The sequence below is a fragment of the Varanus komodoensis genome, unplaced genomic scaffold (assembly GCF_004798865.1).
Source record: "Varanus komodoensis strain SLA01 unplaced genomic scaffold, ASM479886v1 scaffold3, whole genome shotgun sequence".
Classification (NCBI taxonomy): Eukaryota; Metazoa; Chordata; class Lepidosauria; order Squamata; family Varanidae; genus Varanus; species Varanus komodoensis.
This window is the reverse complement of record NW_025335761.1, coordinates 23,375,687-23,396,697: the sequence shown is the minus strand read 5'-3', so window position 1 is coordinate 23,396,697 and position 21,011 is coordinate 23,375,687. Positions and strand designations below refer to the sequence as shown.

General features: G+C 38.2%; 1 protein-coding gene across 1 annotated transcript in view; it reads left to right on the top strand.

The window, feature by feature from the left end:
* Positions 1 to 21,011, top strand: part of RYR3 (ryanodine receptor 3) — a 397,078-nt gene that overhangs the window by 141,016 nt on the left and 235,051 nt on the right. The window contains exons 39-41 of the mRNA XM_044436195.1: positions 2,215 to 2,352; positions 12,541 to 12,814; positions 14,108 to 14,222. Coding sequence (XP_044292130.1) covers positions 2,215 to 2,352; positions 12,541 to 12,814; positions 14,108 to 14,222 — 527 coding nt within the window. The remainder of the gene's footprint in view (positions 1 to 2,214; positions 2,353 to 12,540; positions 12,815 to 14,107; positions 14,223 to 21,011) is intronic.

The window sequence follows — 21,011 nt, the reverse complement described above, 5'->3', positions numbered from 1 at the left end:
ATAACCCAAAAGTGGTGTTGTACAAGTAACATTCATGCACTGGGGCATCCGCCTTTTCCAATTATTCTCCCTTTACTTCTGCAGCTCCCTCTCTGCCCTGTACCATATGCAGTTTTATCCCCTTAAACCTCAGAAACACTGAGGGGACACTGGGTTGTAACAGGAAGTGGGAGGCAGAAAAATCCCATTCTATACATAGAACAGAAACTGATTTATTTATATTTATCAAATGCAGGTCAACTATTAAAATACCTGCATCACAATTACATACATTAACTAGCAGGTGTTTTTGCAGCAATAAACAGAGTTTGTGTTTGTTAGCAGCTGTTAAGTCCTTTACCAAAGACCCCTGAGCAGTCACAGAACAAGATGGGGGAAAGTCCTCTTACACATCATTAACTGGATAACAAAAAGAAAGCAGCAAATGAAAATATGTGGTCATTTCTCCCAACAGAAGGATGTACACAATTAGGTCCCATGGGTTCCTGTAAGGATCAGTGCTTTTCAATGTATTCAGAAATACTCTGGAATTAGGAATAAGCAGTGAAGTGATCAAGTTTGCTGATGATGCCAAACTATTTAAAGTGGTTCGAATCAAAAGGGATTGTGAAGACCTCCAAAGGGATCTCTCCAAGCTGGGATAATGGGTATCAAAATGGTAAATGGAGTTCAATGTAAGCAAGTGTCAAGTAATGCACATTGGGGCAAAGCATCTCAACTTCATGTATAGGCTGATGGGATCTGAACTAGTAGTGACTGATCAAAAAGGGAGTCAGAATGAAAATGTTGACCCATTTTACATCTGTGAAAAAGGCAAAGACTCCATGTTGGGCATAATTAGAAAGGGACCTGAAAATAAAACTGCTAAGATCATATTCCCCTTATAAGTCTTTGGTGTGATTGCACTTAGAATATTCTGTGCAGTTCTGGTTTGTCACAACTGACAAGGAACAAAGGCAACAAAAATGATGAACGGGTGGAGCAGCTCCTCTATCAGGAACAATAACAACAATTGGGATTGTTTACTTTATGAAAAAAGCAAGTAAGGGGAGACATGATAAAGTTTTTCAAAAGTATGCATGGTATCAAGAAAGTGAAGATGGAGACATTTTTTCTCCCTCTCCCATAATACTATATTAAGGGGTGACCAAACCAAGGCTTGAGACCAATTGTGGTGCTTCAATCATGTGACTTTAACTCTGAGCCTCAACCAAGTTGCAAAGCTCAACCAGCAGCTGAGCCAGTGAGCACAAAAACTCTGAGCCTCAACCAAGCAAGGCACAACCAGCAGCTGAGCCAGTGAGCACTTTCCAGAGAAATGCATACAAAATTCCTGTTGTGATAACCAGTCACAGCTGTGTTTCAGCCATCTCACTTCTACTCTGAGCCTCAAACAGCAGCCCAGTCAGCATGTGCTAGAGCCCTGTAGAGAACACATTTCAACAACTCACATCCAAGATAGAGACTCACAAGACCTCTACTAGCCATAACTAGTCTGGTAATTGTAACAATGTTTGTTTGATCATAATAAATAAATAATATTTGTTCATATCTTGTGGCTCTCAAACATCTGACTTTTACCATATGTGGCTCTTCCATTGATCAAGTCTGGCAATCCCTGTACTATAACTTGGGGATATTTCATGAAGCTGATCGCTGGGAGATTCCGAATAGATCAAAGGAAGTACTTCTTGAGACAGCACATTGTTATTTATAGAATTCACTGCTATGGGAAGTAATGGTGCCCACCAATCTGGATGGTTTTAAAAGCAGATTGAACAAACTCATGGAGGCTATCAGTGGCTAGTAAACTTGTTGGTTATGTGCTGCCTCTATTATTAGAGGTGTTACTGAAAACTAAACAAGTAATATTGGCCTTCATTCAGAATTTTTGTGTCCCTGAGGAAATGCTTTGAGCTCTAAGGAAAGGTGTAATCATTATTAAAAGTCACCCACTGCATCCTTCCTACTTATTCCTGTGCATAGATCTTTGTGCATGTGTTTCCTGATGCTGATTCCTTCACTTCTCATTGACAGCTCTGCACTGACCAGAGAGTTGCAGTTGAGAGATGGCCTTATATACCTAAATATGTATATGAGGTGGGCATGCATGGGCTTCTAAGTGTCACTGTTGTTAATTTATCTGGGGCATCAATTTAATGTTATGAGAGTCCTGGCAACACATTGTTTCAAATTAAGTTTATTACCCATTAGGTATTCCATTAGATGAGGAAGAGGAGGAGGAGGAAGATATCTCATGGACTGGCAAACTACGTTCATTGATACATAAACTAAAAGGGCCCCCCAAAACAAAAAAGAGAGAGCCTACAGAAGAAGAAGAAAAATATCCTAGTAAGAGTTTAAAATCTTATTCACAATAATGCAGTCATGTGTGTTTGTTCATTCATTTTTAAAGAGAAAAACACATCACATTTGAATCCTGGTGAGGTATGAGCTGGGGAATATGAAGATATTGACAGCTGATAAGGGCTTTGCACTTCAGGGGAGAAAGGGAGGGGCTTAGGAAGGAGACTGTAAAATGAGACAGTCCTGCTTCCTTCTAAGTGGACATGCAGTGGCAGGGCATTTTGAAAGCTATTTGAAAGTGCTGCCGAGTGATTCAACAGTTCTTCCTCAGTCTTTTCAAGTCTCAGAATCTTGTGATGCAGTTCTCTGAACCAAAGTATTCATACAAAAGTGTCTCTTGAGGAAAATGTATGCATTTGTGGGAGAAAGTACAAAAAATCATTAAATGACTACTGCTTGTAAATGCATGAATTAGAGTAGACTGTGTACAGAAAAGTATTAGTAGAAATGTGCAGGTTTCTACTAAAAGTCTTCTAGAACCTGCACATGTCTACTAACAGACTTTTCTGTTAGTAGAAATAGAAATGCGTCATGTAGCTTTCTTTTAAAGTCACAAAGTAATGCAGAAACCAGGGGTTGTGCCAGCAACTCTTTAAAAGTCTATTTTTTATATATTAGGACAGCAAGATTGTTTCAAGAGATACTGTTTTTAAATCAGTTTACACTCCAGTATAAATTCTGATTATATATCTTTGGTTCAGGGTAGGAGAAGATACCATTATTCATATGCTAGTTTCTGTCTTACACATCACCTTTATAAATCCATAGCACATTACTCTGAAAACAGAATACTGTGCAAAATACCGTCTAGATATAATCACTCCGTCTGAAAACTTTGGTCCATAGTTCATCAGTCTGTCCACTTTTGCCTTCCATTTTGACCTTTGATTTTATGTTATACTGGAGGTGGAAAAGAACAAACATAATTCATTAAAAGTGCACAGTATATTCCTTGAGGGATATAACACTATAAAATATTGAGCATTTTCATCTTTTAATTTAAATACTGGGCAGACTATGAGTCTGTCTCCCTCCACCACTGTTACCAGATGTTATTGCACCGTATCTTTTTCATCATTGCAGAGAGCCAGTGAGCCATCTTCCCAAGAATGCAGTTCCTGTAATTCACCAGCCAGCTATGCTGGCTGCAGTGAACAAACAGGTAGTGATATCTATTGCTTATTCTTCTCCACTATTGTCTCAATTGGAGCTTAAGGCAGGTGAAAAAGCAGGTTGCACCTGTGAAGGGGAGGAAAAATCCCAATGACTGTTGTTAGTGGGCCCTGCTTGGATCTGAACCCTTAACAGGTGCCCTTGATTCGAAACCTGATTATTTATCTAAAAGCACTCCATTCACTTTGATAGACACATGGAACAGGTTTCCTTTTCCATTCATCTTCTATCTCCAAGAAACAAATTGCTGACAAAATTCCCATCTTGATGTTTAGAACCTCCTCATTTTTCTCATTCTTCATGAGTTCCTTTTTTTCTCATGGATAGATAATCTCCTGGAAAACAGACTTGGATGGTGCTGTACTATATTGAAGACTAGTTAAACTGTACAAGCCCCTCTCTTTTATTGCAGATGGTAATGATTTAAAGTGTTATGTGTTTGTTCCTTTAAATGTTGGTAAGAGGGAGATGAAGCCGCCCCAAGGCTTCATGTTGTAAGCCGCCCCGAGGCTTCGGCGAAAGGGGTGGCATAAAAATGTTTTAATAAATAAATTAGTGAGGTGATTGGCTGGTGACTGAGAGCATATGGGTGGAGCTTGGAAACATGTGAGGAGAGAGAAGTAGATACTATCAGTCAGTCAGTAGTTAATAGTCAGTCAGTGGTCTGCAGAATCTGAAGAAGCAGACTTCTCATAAGAATCTCATAGTGCTGTGAAAAGCATTTAAGATTCAAAAGGAAAGGATAGGCAGTAGAATACTTACAGGACATATTAGTGACTAGGGAGAGTCAAAACTTAACATTGTCAAGTATTATAAGGATGGAAGAGATAGAAGCTGACAGAAACCTGAGTGCAGAAGGAAAAGATTAAACTGAGATAAATTAAGGACTGGTCAAAGTATATTCAGGAGAGAAAGGAATATTTTAGAGTGAGGAGTATTTGTGAAGGGAAAGGGTGTGATACCTCAGTCAGGGTTTATTCATACACACTGTTTTATATAATAGACACTGTTTTATTCACTAGGGAAATAAGTTACTGAAGACCTTGAAACCAATAGGCTTATTGTACAAATAAAGTCTTATTTTGTTTATTGTTACCCCAGAGTCATTAGGCAGTTTTAATAGTAGTTCCTCTTCCTCAGGACCACATAGTCCAAAGAAGGACCTTATAGCTAGGGCACAATATTGAGGAGAAGTTAAGGAATGAGATTGAAATTAAATTGCTGGTGGGAGCATTACATACAGAAAAAGAGGGAAATATCAGGAAAATTAAAGACATACCACATCCACACAACATCTAGGAGAGTGTTTGTGACACAGAGGCTACTTATTCCATAAATTATTCCATAATTTACATGGCTAGATTTGTTGAAGCAGTTGCCATTGTCAGGTGCTTCTTGTACCTACATAATTGGACTGTAGATGTTTAAATTCCACTTAGAATTTGGCATCTGCACCCTTCAAAGGAACACATAACTTTGGGGGAGAGACCTTATAAGTCTGTCCTACTTGGTATGAAGCATAAAAAGAAGGAAATGCCCATTTTGGCATTAGGCCTGCCTGAACTAGATCCCATTTCACAGTCTGCACTGAGGCCTTGTCTTCCAACAGAGTTCCTCCTATCTTTAGTTTGAATCTGCCCTATAAGAGTTCTGACTGCTTACGACTTTGGTTGGAGGGGGTCGGAGGTTAAGCTGTTTTTCAATAGCCACAGACAATTAGACTATGCAAATAATGACATGGAAATATTAAAGACTCTAACTCCAAAGCCAAGGTTCCTGATTTCTCCAGCCTCATGCACAATTAGAAGCAAATCATGATGGTGCAAGCCACTGCTTCTCTCTAGGAGATAGGGGTGGAGTAGAGGTGATGTGTATTCAAGCATATTCATTTCTCCCAAGATGAAATCCATTCTCTGTTATACAACTATTAGGCATTTTCCAAACAAACACACTGTATAGAAGTTTTAGAAGGATGTTTAGACTTCTTAGAGGAGATTGTTAGAACTATGGGTTCCCAACTTGCTTTGTTTGGGAATTCCAGTGATGCTTAAGAACAGATTCTACATCCTAATTTGCTTTTGATGGTTTTAAAGTAGTGATTTTTCAGTCTTTCAGCTAAAAATTTGTGTATTGTGAAGGTTGCCTCTCCACATCTTCATACACCACAGCATTTACTTAGACTGCAGGATCTCAGTAGCTACAGTTTTCCCACCTCCAGATTCTGGGCCAAACTATAACTCTCATTTGACTAACATGGAGTATGGTCATCAGAGACATTTTGGCCCTAAAGTTATTTCTGTGGAGCTAGCCTTACTTTAGAGAAGAGATGGTCAACCTGTTGCCCTTATGTTGAATTTCAGCCAGCATCCCCAGGAGTGGTGAGAGTTGAAGACCAATGGTATCTGCAGATAGCCTACTCTAGTCTTAGATCATGACTGGGGTATTGGGTCAAGAAGCCTCTACAAGCCGAAGTATATGAATACCAGAAGCCAGGGAGAAATAAAGGAAAAGTAGAGGGAATGTACAAAAGAGATAAACACTCATTCTGAACTTTTTGACCATGAAGCATCACAGAAGCTGTCTTATACTCTGCCTGAGAATAGTCTTTGTGAGTTCATGTTTGTTTGAGACAGATAAAGGCCTGGATGGCAACTGCTATTTCTGCTTTTGTAGACCAAATTTGTTGTGCATCACTCACTTTTGTTTTTATGTTAATGCCTACGAAAGGGAGAAAACAGAGAATTATTTGAACCATACACATTTAAAATATTTCTGTTTCAATTTATATTAATTTTAGCATATTTAAGAGTATCATGGCTAGCTGGCTTCATTGCTAATGCACAGCTAGAAAAACACTAGAAGAAATAAGATTTTTCTTTAGAAAAATAAAGTCAATTATAATGAACAATTAAGGCTCTTTAGCAATGAGATATTAAGCCTCATATGGAAATAATATTAATTAGACAAGACTTAATTCATTGTTGAAATACACACACTTACAGATATATGCAGTGCACTGATTGTATTTTAAATAAACATATGACTTCCTCATCTCACCCAAATGGAGCTAATAGAAGATTCATTGCATTCAGACAATCATATATCTTAAACTCAGAGGTACATTAGTTTGTTGCTCATAAACAGAATTCCTTCACTTATTCCTTCATGGTATGCAGCAATCAAATGAGGATGACTCTCATTAAATCAAAATTTCCCAATTTGTCAGAAATGGATAACTATGGTTATATGATAATTGCTAGAGGAGGAATTCCCTTCATATGCTATTCAGACTCTTGTGAGAAAAGCAAAGTTGCCTTGACTTTTATTTCTGAGGCAAACTGAAAGCAAACTGAAAGCTCTGGAATATGTTCTCCAGAGAGGTGTGCCGGGCTCCGACGCTTTATTCATTTCAGTGCCAAGCCAACCCCTTTTTATTTTCCCAATATTTTAACAGGTTATGTAGTTTTAGTATGGGTTTTATTTACTTGTTATTTGATGCTGCTTTTTATTGTTGCATCGCTGTCCTGAGACCTCGGTAAAAGGCAGGGTAGAAATGCAAGCACGCACACATGCAAGCAATAAATAAATGGCAATAGTAGAATTTGTTCTTCTGAATATTCAATACTCCTAACAGTGCAAGCTGGCCTTCCCAAATATGCCACTGTCTAATTTCTCAGTCTTGGTTATTAATTCATTTGACTGTGAATCCACCCAGTAGCAAGAGTTATCTGGGCAGATTACATAAAGCTAAGATGATAAAATATAATACAAAACCAACAAACAGTACTAGAAAAACAATATAAACAACCATAAAACCAAAACATCCAAACTAATTAGAAGAAAAGAAAGGTCTTGGCCTGGCACTTAAAGCACTGTATGGGTTCCTGGGAAGACTCTTTGAGGAAAGCATTCCATAAATGCTGTGAGAGGGTCCTTTCTCTTATTACCCAAGAGGGCCTCTGACCTAAGATTTCAAGAAGGCACATATTGTGCAGTGCAGGCCACCATGGAACCCTCTACTTTATTATGCAATTAGGTTCTTTTGGTGCCAGAGTCCTCAGATAATAACTAAAATCTTGAATTGCTGAAGGCATGCCTTTCTATGCAGTGTCATACCTGTTCCTCCTTTAAGACCACCAAAGAAGCAAAGAAACCTCCCTCCTCAAAACTGTGGCACTGGAGGAAAATATCTCTCATGATTGCCATTAAGATCAGCATTGTTTTTCAGCTATGTTTTTCATAAAAAGATTAGCCATATAGTTAGTAGGGAGCTGAACCAGGGTTTTTCATGTTGAAATTCACTTCCTCTTTATTGACACTTTTATTCTTCTTTAATGAATTACAACATTCCTTCCTATTCAGTGAACTTTGGCATGTTCCATTGCATCTAATTTAAGCAGATATCTTAATTTTTACCTGTACACTGAACAGTCATTTTATACACACAGACACACACACACACACAGAACTAAGTCCAGCTGAGTTCAATGAAACTTACATTTAAGTAAATGGATATAGGATCACACCCTTATGCTCTCACCTTCATCCTACTTTCAATACCACTGTTCTTTCATTACTACATAAAATAAGTGTCTTCCTTTGAATTGAATCCCTGAGTGTATTATGAGGCAATGCCTAAAAGTGGGCAGATGTTACCAGAAAAAGCAGCTATCTCCAAAAAAAAAAAAAAAAAAAAATCCTGTCTCTCTCAAGGGCTTTTTATTTGCATTTGCACACATTTCTTAATCACCCATTGTACCACCTCTCCACTCTGGAAAAGAAAAACAAAAACATCAAAGCAAATCATAGCATATGTTCAATCTAGAGCATCAGTCTGCTTGATGTGTCCCTCCACAAACATTTTATCTTTGATTGACCGGCCAGTTTTGGTTTCATTACCTTACATGTTTCAACATGAAACAGCTGACTTTTGCCCATTAATTTACCACACTTATTTAGCCAAAGATCATTCCTCCTCTATAGATGTTGGCAAGATTTATGGTCTGAAATGTTTGTAATGCTACTAATGCATCATTTACAATAAAATAAAACAGCTGGGATTCACAAAGATTGCCTTGTAAAGGATGCATAGAGTTGATGCTCCAGTGGTTCACCCAGTCAACCATTAAAAACTAAAAGCAAATAGATATACTTCTGAATTATCCAAGTGTTCAGGACATTTGAAATTCTAGGGCACTGCTGGCATGCAGCTAACAAAAGCTATTAAGCAGAGTTTGTAAAATATTTTTGACTGACCTATCTGAAACCTCAATTTTAGTTAATCCTCATCTGAAGGTGAGGGAATGCTTACTCAGTATATCTACAATGCTCATCCTTTTAAAACTTTTTACAGAAGCTTCTGCTATATAGGCACTATCTATTAAAATACGTTCTGTGTTTTCAGCTTTGTATTTCATATTGTGTAAAAGAAAATCTAAAATGGCATACATGTACCTTCTGTTGACTTGAAAGCATATTCAGTAGGGAGTTGTGTGACATAAATGCAAATGGAAGGTTCTTGTTCCTCTGAAATTTATTCTCAAGAGAGGGAGTAGCTCTTCACCGGTCTGACATGGTCCAGAGCATGTTCAATTCTCTGTTATTTGGAAATATTGATCCTTCGGACTAAGTAGCTTATTTTGATTAGGTGAACTTTAGTGAAGCTCTCCTTTTGTTGCTGCTGTCATCATCTGACTTATGATGACCCTACGAATTAAAGCTCTCCAAAATGTTCTGTCCCTGACAGCTCTGTTGAGTTCTTCCAAGTTGGAGGGTGTGGCTTCCTTTATGGATTCAATGCAGCTCATATTTGGTGTTCCCGTTTGTCTTCTGTCTTTCTTTCCCCAGCATTATCATCTTCTCCAGGGAGCCTTGCCTTCTCATGATGTGTTCAAAACTGACAATCTCAGTTTTGTCATTTCTGCTTCTAGGGAAAGCTCTGGCTTGATTTGTTCTAGGACCCACCATGTTTCAAAGCTTTCCTTACATTAACTTAAACAGATTGTTATAATTTTATTAGACAATGGGGTGTACTTTAGTCAGAGACTTAAACCAGTTTTTCATTTCTGTTCTAAATAAGATCCTGGAAATATGTGTGTTTGTGCAGATGGGGGAAAAGATGTTGTCAACAAATAATTCACACCATCCTTATCAAATTTCAGGTTTAAAATTCTTTCTTTGAGAAGCCATGGACAGTTAAATGAATTTAAAATTATATGCATTTGTTGTATAGAGCTCAGTACAATGTTCAATAGAAAGCATTTTTGATACAAAAAGGAGTGGGCTTTCAGGAAGACCAAAATTTTCCTTTAAAAAAGTAAAACATGTATTTTGCACTGATTCGTTGCCCAAATTGTCTGCAACTTCAGAACAGAAGGTTACATCGAATGTATTTTGTGAATAAACTGACATTTCTGAAGTAAAGGTTTAAATGTTAACTGTTATGTTTTGTTTCAATGACTGAAAACAAAATAGAATAAAATATGTGAGCATAAATGACATAATTTTGATGTGAGAACATTTTTAATTAAACAAAGAAAATAAAAAATAGTTATGAGAGATCCTGTCATAGTTCCCTCTGGATTGGTTCAGATAAGATGAACTACTTCCTCTCAAAATGGGAATTAGCTCTGTGTGTTCCTGGGCCAGCTCAAATTCACCATGCTAGAACTGGCGGTCAGTTTAGTCTGAGAACAGCTCACGCTGGAGTGCTATTGCTGCCACTTTAATACAAGATACTGAGAAGCACTCTGTATATCCCTGTATGTTCTCGTTCTCTCTCTCTCTCTCTCTCTCTCTCTCTGTGTGTGTGTGTGTGTGACCAGAATGCATATTGGTATTGGTAAATAACAGTGTTCATTGGCCTGCCATGGGAAACCACCAGCTGAGTGATAATGCAAGGTGGAGGAAGTTGTGCAAATACATTTGCCTTCCTTTGTGCTCCCAGCTTACCAAAAATGGCCCATAGTTCATAGGGAAAAATGTTCATTAAGTTTTGGTTCATCCCTTGTGTAGATATGTCCATGTTATGATAGACTGACTGATTTCTTATGAGTAAATAAATGTAGATCGGTTGGGCTGCATAAACCACTTTTGCATGGTCTGTAAAGCAGTGGTTGTCACCACTATACCTTTACACACATTTCCTGGTACCTGTCAAGAAGAGCCAGGTGGGATAATGTATGGCTGGTGATTCAGAGTGAGAGAAAAAAAAGAGAGAATTTGCTTTCTGTGAACTGTAGTTCTGTTTATACAGAAAACTCGGGGTTTAAAGAAGTTGTTTTGTGGGCTGGGGCTCTGATTTTTATTCAGTCATTTAGGTAGTTTATCGTCCTTTATTTATGCATTACTTTATTAAACTTATATTTTGCTAAATTGTCCTGAGGGCCCTCTAAGTGGATATGAATAGTTATATGACTAGCTGTACCTCCATATTGTGATAATACCCACCTATGAGGCAATGTGAACACCCAAATTGCCAAATGTGCCTGTGGAGCCAAAAAGGATATTGCAGTGATGTGAAACCAGCATCTGCAAATATTGATCCTGCTAAAGAAGTGCTCTCCACCTATCAACCTGTGAAATTGGATAAATATAAATATTAATAATTGTCCAAAGTTCCAGAAATGTATCCATTTGTAAGAGTTCATTTTAACTTCTTAATTAATATTTGAAATGTTTCTGAACTCTTAATTTGAAGAAGATATGTCAGTTGTCATCACTCAAGAGGTTGAAAACCTATTTCAGCTTTATTTGAAATAATCATTAGTTCAGTAAAAAGCTCTGGGAATACATAGTCAAAGCAGTCTGCGAGAAGAGATCATATTGAGGCAATTTGGGATCTTGTTGTTACATTGTAATTCTATATATAATATTAGAATGCTGGCAATAAGATCTTGCTCTAAAGATGTAGCATTCAACATCCAATTATATTGTTTTTATATTGTTATTATTTTATTTGTTGTTGTGAGCTGCCCCAAGCCTTTGGCGAATGGGGCGGCATAGAAGCTTTCTAAATAAAAATAAATAAATAAATATCTTAAGAGAGCCAGTGTGGTGTAGTGGTTAAGAGTGCAGGTTCAGGACTCAGATGATCTGGGTTCTATTCCCCACTCAGCCATGGAGTCAACAGAGTAACTTTGGGCCAGTCACAGACTCTCAGCCCAACCTACCTCATAGGGCTCAGCCCAACCTACCTCATAGGGTTGTTCTGGGGATAAGACAGGAGGAGGAGGTGAATGATGTAAGTCATCTGAGTTCTTTAAAAAAGAAAAGGCAGGGTATTAATTTAATAAATAACAACAACAACAACTTTGCACTTCATTTGCTCTGCAATTCATCTATACAGCCGTGTGTGTGTGTGAAATTCCCAAAGAAAACATGGGCATTTTTAAAAAATTAACTTTATTGTTCATAACTGAATCTAGTTAAGATTAAGAGATGGACCCACAAAAAGCTCCCTCCTTTTAAGTAACTACTATTGTATGTATCTAAGTTCATTCCTTCTCTTCCATCATCTCCCAGTCTTTTCCTGAAATATTTTTAATCTTGTTTCATTTCTTAAGAATTTCCACCCCATATTATTTTTTCCTTTCAGTGAAATGTGACTTGAAAGTATTAATGTAAGCTATTGTAAATGGTTTCTTTCAAACTTCATTACAGATTAAACCTAAGGAAGCTTATTGTTAGTTTCACATTATATATGTTGACAATATAGTGTATGATTGGGCAGAATGTCCCCAACAGCAGCCAGCATTTTCTGCCCAGATGCCCTTTCAGAGACATGCTGCAGCTTCATGTAGCATTTTCAAGGTGTCTTGGGGAGGAGAGAAATAACAATTGCCAGAACTTTTATCCCACTCATTGGTAAAAGTCTTTCTGAATATGCCAGGTAATTAAATTTCAGGCTATTTAATTCCAAAATCATTTGAAATTCCACCTTTTCAGCAGGTAATACTGTGTATTTACTTTCCACCTCACCTTTTTCACCTTCCGTTGCAGCTACATTGAAGGAGCTGATATCTCAAACAATGGTTCGTTGGGCTCAGGAAAATCAGATCCAGGATCCAGAATTAGTTCGTATTATGTTTAACCTTCTTCGAAGACAGTATGATAGCATTGGTGAACTGCTGCAGGCTCTGAGGAAGTCTTACACTATAAGTGCTGCCTCTGTGCAAGATACAATCAACTTACTAGCAGCACTGGGTCAAATCCGGTCACTTCTCAGTGTCAGAATGGGAAAAGAAGAAGAACTGCTTATGATTAATGGCCTAGGGTATGACATAAGCATCATTTTCTTTTTAAGCCTGAAATATAAATATAGAATTGAAAGATTAAGCCTTTACTTATTATGTTTAATTATAATAGTAGCCTAACCCCACTATCAAATCTTCTAACAAGAGGGTTTTGGCTCAGTTATATTTGGCGAATACATCATATTTAAATACAGTGGTACTTTGGCTCACGAACGCCTCAGTTCATGTCCAAATCGTGTTGAGAACAAAAATTTCATAAAAATTTTGACTCAGGTCATGAACTCCACATTGGGTGATGACCACAATCACGGCCATCTCCCCACCCTCCCCATGTGGGGAGATGGCCATGATCGTGCTGGGGTGGGTGGGGGAGATGGCCGAGATCACGCCCGTCTTTCCTGCACGAGCATGCCCATGATTGCGCCTGTCCTTCCAGCAGGAGTGCAACCGCGATCTCAGCCATCTCCCCTCCAGCATGATCGCACCCGTCTCTCCCCCTCCAGCACACCTGCATTCATGCCCCCCTCTCCCCCCAGTGTGCCTGCAATCGCACCCGTCTCTCCCCACCTCCGGCGCTCCAGGACGACAGGCATGTGCCAGGATGACAGGCGCGATCATGGTTGTCCTTGGGGGGTGCAGAGATGGCCATGCTCATACTTGGAGTGGGGGTGGGGAGATGGCCTTGATCTTTGTTGTTTTCTCACTTTGCTTCACATTTTTCTGATAAAAAAAATAGTTATAGAACAGATTAACCTTATTTACATTGAACCTTATGGGGAAATTTAACTTGGCTCATGACCAATTTGGGTCATGACAAGAGTCCTGGAACGGATTAAGTTTGTGAGCCAAGGTACCACTGTAACACTATTTTCTTTAGAGCATGTTGAATATACATTAAAAAGTTTTTATTTGTCTTATTCTGAGTTAGTCTATCAGTCCATCTATCACAGTACTGCCTACTTGATCTCTGGCAGTGTCTCAAGCAGAAGTCTTTTCTAGCCCTGCACTTCCCTGAGATATTTTTAATTTCTCTAGAGACTAACAAGGATTGAATCTTGGATCTTCTCCATGCAAATCTTGTGTCTAACACTAAACTATAAGCTCAGTAAATAAGACAAGCAAAAATGCTGTTTTGTTCCTGATAGCAACATTGTGATGCACATTACAATCTAATAATTAGGATAAAATATTCATATCTGGGTGCAGTAATTTGTTTTCAGTTATGAAACTAAAACACGTACAATGCATACTATCAGTAGAACAGCTATCATGCAAAAAATACTTTTAATGTATTTGTTTCTTCTCTTTTTTAGAGAGATAATGAACAACAAAGTATTTTATCAGCATCCTAACTTAATGAGAGTCCTGGGTATGCATGAAACAGTTATGGAAGTAATGGTAAATGTGCTTGGAGGAGACAAATCTCAGGTAAATTCACAAATATTTTGAATATTTATATATTTGATTTGTACCCTGCCTTTCACAACAGCACTCAAGGTGGCTGTTGTGAAGCCTGTCAACTGCAGCTGTAAGCAAAAGGTATACCTTTAGCACTAACAGGACAGAGTATGAGAAGACAGCTCCATTTATTATGTGGGGTGTATAGACAATGTTTCATGCATTAGACAGGGACTATAAAGATCACACAGGCAATTGAAAACAAGATAAAATACTTCAAACAGTATAAACAGCATGCCAGTATTATTGACAATGGTGCAGTACTCTAAGTGAAATGTATTGCTAGATATTAAAAATGTTTTATTTCATATTGTTATGTATCCCCAATGGCTGGTATCTTGAACTCTGTTGCACACCTAGACTTGGATTAGATTATCTTTCCTGGCTTCATAAATCATGGTTTCTGAAGCTGGAAAAAGAGCATCACAGCCAAGTGTTGCTCCATCACTCTTGCCCTCTTATTATATAATGGCTTTCTGCAATAATCCTAGGTTGTGCTAAGCCAGAATGTTCTGTTACAGGGGCACCAAGGAACTCTCAGTTAATAAACAAGGCAAATGAACCAGAAAGGGATCCACCTTGATGGCCACCTTCTTTCTGCAGTTCCAGACAGGCAGTAAAATAGGTGGTTTTTCAAGTGCTAGATGGGACCACTTGCCATTGTTGATAAGCTGTGTGTAGTTTGGTGTGTCCAAGTCAGACAGATTTAGGCTGGATGCATGACATTTGTGATGTGTCTTACCTGTCCCTGTCTCACCTCATATACTGTCAGTTACAGAGAGTGGGGCAATGCAATGTGATGATGTCATGTCTTTGGGTCCAGGTATTTGAAAGACTGTGTTCTCCCATAAGCACCTATGTGGGGCTCTAAGATCTTCTGGGGAAGCCTGTCTCTTGATTCCCACCACCCTTACAGGCATAACTGGTGTGAACACAGAAGTGGACCTTCTCAGTGGCTGCCTGAAGGCTCTGGAATACTCTTCCTAGGGAGAATGTTAGGGTTCTGTAAGCAAGCTAAAACATTTTATTCCAGCAGGTATTTGGGAATGACTTGTGAGTTTAGATTAGTTTTACTGTTTGTATGTTTGTAGTGTTTTTAATCTAGGTAGTAGTTTGATTTTAATACTATATTAAATTTAATATAATTATTATATTAATTATATTTAAAACTTTTGTATATGTTTGAATGTTTTAATTGCATGCATTTCAATGTTGTGAGTTACCTAGAGTCCCAATCACTGGACATAGGCAGAAGATAAATGTGGTGGTGGTGGTGCCGCCACCGCCACTGCTGCTAATGCCATGTGTTCTGTTTAAGTATATGTTATGAGGAAAGGAGACCAGGTAAAGAGACCTAAAGCAGATACACAGTCCTGTAGCTTCTAGTTCAGCTCTGAATTTGTAAGATTATTGATTTAACTTGAACACTTGTGCCTAAACTAGACATTATGAATACCTTAGGCAGATACCTGATATTGCATGATATGTCTTCCTTAAATACAGGTTACAGAGAATATAGGGTTTGTAGCAGGTATACATTAAGATCAAACTATACAATGCATAGTTTGGTCTTAATTTCAGACCTTCCACAGAGAGAATAGACAGTAATCATATAATCTTTTTGGAGGAAATTGGATAATAAATCGTGTAGTGTGCATCCAGATTTTTGAAAAGTCATTGCAATTTTCACAAGTACGTTATGTCCTTTTATTATCTACAAAAGGTGAGAAATATGTGTATGGGCTTCCAAGCATTGCAGTTTTAATGGGAACACAAGAATAGCTTTTATATACCTGGTAGAACAGAAATATATTAAGAGGTCTTGAAATTTGCAAAATAAAGGTTCGAGGAGAAAAAGTATGAAAATAGCCCAGAATGGCAAGCCTTCTACTAGTAATTATCTACTAGAACTCTCCCACACATGCAGGTTTTTCTATAAATATTAGTTGACTGGGGTACAATCTAAATGAAATCAAGCATTTTTTGGCACAATCCTATGGCTGCTAGACAGTCTAGATAGCTACAGGAGAGGTCATGATCTGAGGTTAGAGCCCAGCCCCCAGCCTCAGAGTGCCTTCACCCTGCCTTTGCAGTTGGTGTGGAAAGAACTGTGTTGGCTGCAGTTCCAAGATCAGAGGTTTGTGGTTGTTGGAGGGTGGTAGGAAGGGAAAGAAAAGGCTATATCACAATTTGAAGTATCCTGGTGGTTTGTCAACCTTTCCTTCTCATACTCTTGAGCAAAACCTTAAAATGACCAGCATCAGCTGTTCCGGGGCAAAAAGAAAATGAACTTTCATTTCTATGCTTCTTTGACCCTTGATAGGATGTCCATAATTCTCTGAGTTTGGGGGTTATGGGCAGTCACATTAGATTGTACTGCCCAAGTCCCATCTATATAAAGGGAATTGTTAAGGAAGCACATAACTTTAACAGAAATCAATGGCATTTTTCAAGTGTTTAACTTTGCCTAGATTATGCCTTTGTTATAGGTCAAATAGGTTATTTACTTACTATATTTCTAATTTGCTCAATAGATAATGTTCTCTAGAAAGATTGTAACTAATATCTAATGTTTTCTAGATGGATTGGTTAGGTTGTTTAGCTGTGAGCCTGTGGTACTATGTAGTTTTAAGGCTAATCTATGCATGCAGAGAAATCAAGGGGTGCAATGTTCAAAAGAACTGTAGTTGTTCTTTCTTTATTTTCTATTTGATTGCAAGACCTCATCTTAATTCTTAAGTGGTATATCAATGTGGATCGTTGCACTAAATGGCTTGTTTTCTGTGCATATGTAAATGATCTTTCAGAGGTTTGGGGCTCCACCCCTTAACACCATCCGTGGCAGTTTGAAATACTGAGAAATAACATTTCCTAAGGAGAAGAGGAAAAAAACCAGAAGTATTTGTACTACAAAATTTGTCCTCCGGTTTAAGGCCATATGGACTAAGAGTTCTGAGTCCTTTGTTCAGTTGGAAGACATTGAAAATCTGATAGTCTGTGCTTGTGCAGTCAGTTACAATACCTTGCAATGTAGTGCTCCAGTTTTGGTAAGAATCACAGATTTGTGATTATGGAATCTTGTTTTTAGGTCTGTTGTAGTTTTCCTACATTCCATGGAATGAATCACATTTAGTGGAAGTGCAAAAAGTTTTGTTAGTAGTTGTGCTCCTAAAACAATTGGTTTCTTGGAGGTAACTGCAGGTAATACAATTCACCGTTTTGGGAGAAGATACAAATTTAAAGAATATTTCTAAATTAATAACAAAGCTCACATTTTGAACCAATGCCACAATTTTCTCTTCTAATTTATGCCCAAAAGAACCTGCACATTTTGAGTGGGAATCCAGTGTTAGAAATGTTATTTAGATCAAATTGAAAAGAATTTGTTCACACAAATCTGGACATATATTTTCCAACATTGCAAGAGAAGAAAGAGAGGCCCTCAACTGACTTCAAATTAGAAATAATTTATATATATAAAACCAGCTAATAAAGAAGAAACTGTTGTGATAATGAAAATTATGTGATGTTACAAAGAATGGACATCTTATGTGATATTGTAGGGATAACTACAATGGACACCAGAACAAGACTGTGTAACCACAGATCTGTGATTCTGATTTTTAAAAAAGCCTAGATCAGCCTATTGTATGACAGTTCAGCTGAGTTACACAAACTCTTTCAGATTAATGGAAAGCAAAACTTCTGGATTTGCAGATTAAGAACTCTTAGTCCATACGGCAGTACATGTGGAAAACAATTCATATGTTGTATGCTAATCATACCTTGTTTGTTCCTCTCTTAGGAATTTTCATGTCCCATCATTCCAAACTCACACTCTTGATATCCATTTAACATCACAGCTACTGATGAAGGCAGAAACTGAAACGTCTATCTCCAATTATATTTTTAAATTACTGTTGACATATATAACTCCCCTCTCTCTTACACACACACATCTATGCATGCCTATGCAAAGATCAAACAATTTTAAGATGAATAATGCAAGTGATTATAATATTTTTCTCATTTATGGAGAACATGAATGAAAAATAAGAAATGGTACATATTCACATCTTTTAATATACTGCTAAAAGGCACTTGGGTGCAAAGATGTTAAGGTGGCTAAAAAAATCCTTAGAAAATAGTTGTATTGTGCCAGTTGGAGTAGTTTCAGTAAAATACCACTGATCAACATTTAAACTGCAGTATTCTGAGGTTGCTTTATTGCTGATATTTTAAGAGGCTGAGCAATTATTGGGCACTCTGCTATTTGACACTTGAATGGTTGTAAGTTTTTGCTTAAGATGACAAATATGGATGATAAATGTTTTAAGTTGACAGAAGGAAATCACTAATGGTTTTGAGTATTGACCCAGACATGCCCTCTTTGATGCAGATGGCTGAGATGAACTGCTAGACAGAAATTACCAGATTTTTCTTGTCTTAGTACCTGCTTGATGATACAGAAATATGTATGAGTTTTCAGACTGCTAGTTTATTATATTAGTCCAGCAAAACACTGTGCATATTTACCCTAGAGTAAATATAATGGGAGGTGAGGGAGTGTACATGAAGCTGATATAATAATCCCACAGGATACTTCCTAATCTTTAATGGTACAAACAGCTGCTTATTTCAGTATAACTAAATTGAAGTTTTAGTTCTTTGTGGTCTCTGTGCATCACACATGGGCTCTACACATGGATAGAACATGAGCTATTTTGAGGGATATTCATCAATTAAAAAAATACAAATTCTAATGTACTTTCTTTACTGATTGCACATGTGTGTGTGAAACCTCTTGTTTCAGTAAACTACTCTAATCTTCATTGGAATGGTGGAATATAAATAAATAAAAATTGGTGTTCTAGCCTTATATTATCCTTTTCAAAGTGCATGTGGAACTTTGAGTGTAGAGAACATACCCTATTCTCTACAGCAGTGGTGGTAAACCTATGGCACACAGGCCACATCAGGCATACAGACCCCTCTCTGTCGGCATGTGAGCCAAGGCACCCCAACATCGTCAGAACAGCCAAGCATTACCATACATAGGGGCCATGGGCATGTTCGTAAAGGAGTAGTGGTGACCCATTAGCTGTGATTCATCCAAGCTTTCACATGGCAGGTCAGTGCACAGCCAATTTGTTTGGACTGGTTGTGAGTTGTTTCTTCTACACTAAAACCTCAGTTTTTAGATTCTATTGCAGTGTTGGCACTTTGCGATGAATAAGTGGATTTTAGGTTGAAGTTTGGATGTGGTCTCTCAAAGGTTCACAATCATTGGCTTAGGGTTAGAAAAATGAGGTGTCCTGGCATGATTTCGATGGTTGGAATATTTTTAGAATGGGCAGAAATAATAAGCTGCACAGAAAAAGCTACTCAAGGAAGGCTTTTTCAAAATTGCATTATTTTTAATGGAAATTTAGCCTTATGTTAGGGTTTGGACTGTGTACCAGGGTTGGGTTATGGTTCTGACCTGAATTTGATGATTGGAATCTGTTTAGAATGGGCAGAAAGGATGAGCTGCACAGGAAAATCTACTCAAGGAATTCTTTTTCAAAATCACAGTGTTTTCAATGAAATTTTACACTTCTATTAGGATTGGGGCTGTGTGGCAGGGTAGCCTTGGACTTAGAAAAAAAGATGACCTGGCATGATTTGGATGGTTGGGATGTGTTTGGAAGGGGCAGAAATGATGACCTGCACAGAAAAACTACTCAAGGTAGGCTTTTTCAAAATCGCATTAATTTCAGTGGAACTTCAGCCCTATAATAGGATTGGGGCTGAGCTCTAGAGTAGAGTTAGGGTTTGAAAAACGAGGGGGAAATTTATTCAAGGTAGGATTTTGCAAAATTGCATTAATTTCAAAGGTATATAACCTTTATATTATGGTTCGGTGTGTGCACCAGGATAGTGTTAAGCTTAGAAAAATGAGGTGTCTTGGCACAATTTGCATTGTAGGAATGTGTTTAGAATGGGCAGAAATGAGGAACTGCGCAGAAAGATCTACTCAAGGAAGGCTTTTTCAAAATCACATTAATTTCAATGGTATGTTGTTGTTGTTGTTGTTGTTGTTAGTCGCGAAGTCATGCCCAACCCATCGCGACCCCATGGACAACATTCTTCCAGGCCTTCCTGTCCTCCAACATCCCCCGGAGTCCACTCAAGCTCACACCATCTGCTTCAGTGACTCCATCTATCCACCTCATTCTCTGCCGTCCCTCTCTTCTTTTGCCATCTATTGTTCCCAGCATTAGGCTCTTCTCCATGGAGTCCTTCTTTCTCATTAGGTAGCCAAAGTATTTGAGTTTCATCTTCAGGATCTGGCCTTCTAAAGACCAGTCAGGGTTGATCTCCTCTAGGACTGACCGGTTTGATCGCCTTGCTGTCCAAGCGACTTGCAGGAGTCTCCTCCAGCACCACAATTCAAAGGCCTCAATTCTTCGGCACTCAGTCTTCCTTATGGTCCAACTTTCACAGCCATACATTGCAACTGGGAAAATCATAGCCTTGACTATACGCACTTTTGTCGGCAGGATGATGTCTCTGCTTTTTAGTATGCTATCTAGATTTGCCATAGCTTTCCTCCCCAGGAGCAAGCATCTTTTAATTTCTTGGCTGCAGTCCCCGTCTGCGGTGATCTTGGAGCCCAGGAAAATAAAATCTGTCACTGCCTCCATTTCTTCCCCATCTATTTGCCAGGAAGTGATAGGACCGGATGCCATGATCTTAGTTTTCTTAATGTTGAGTTTC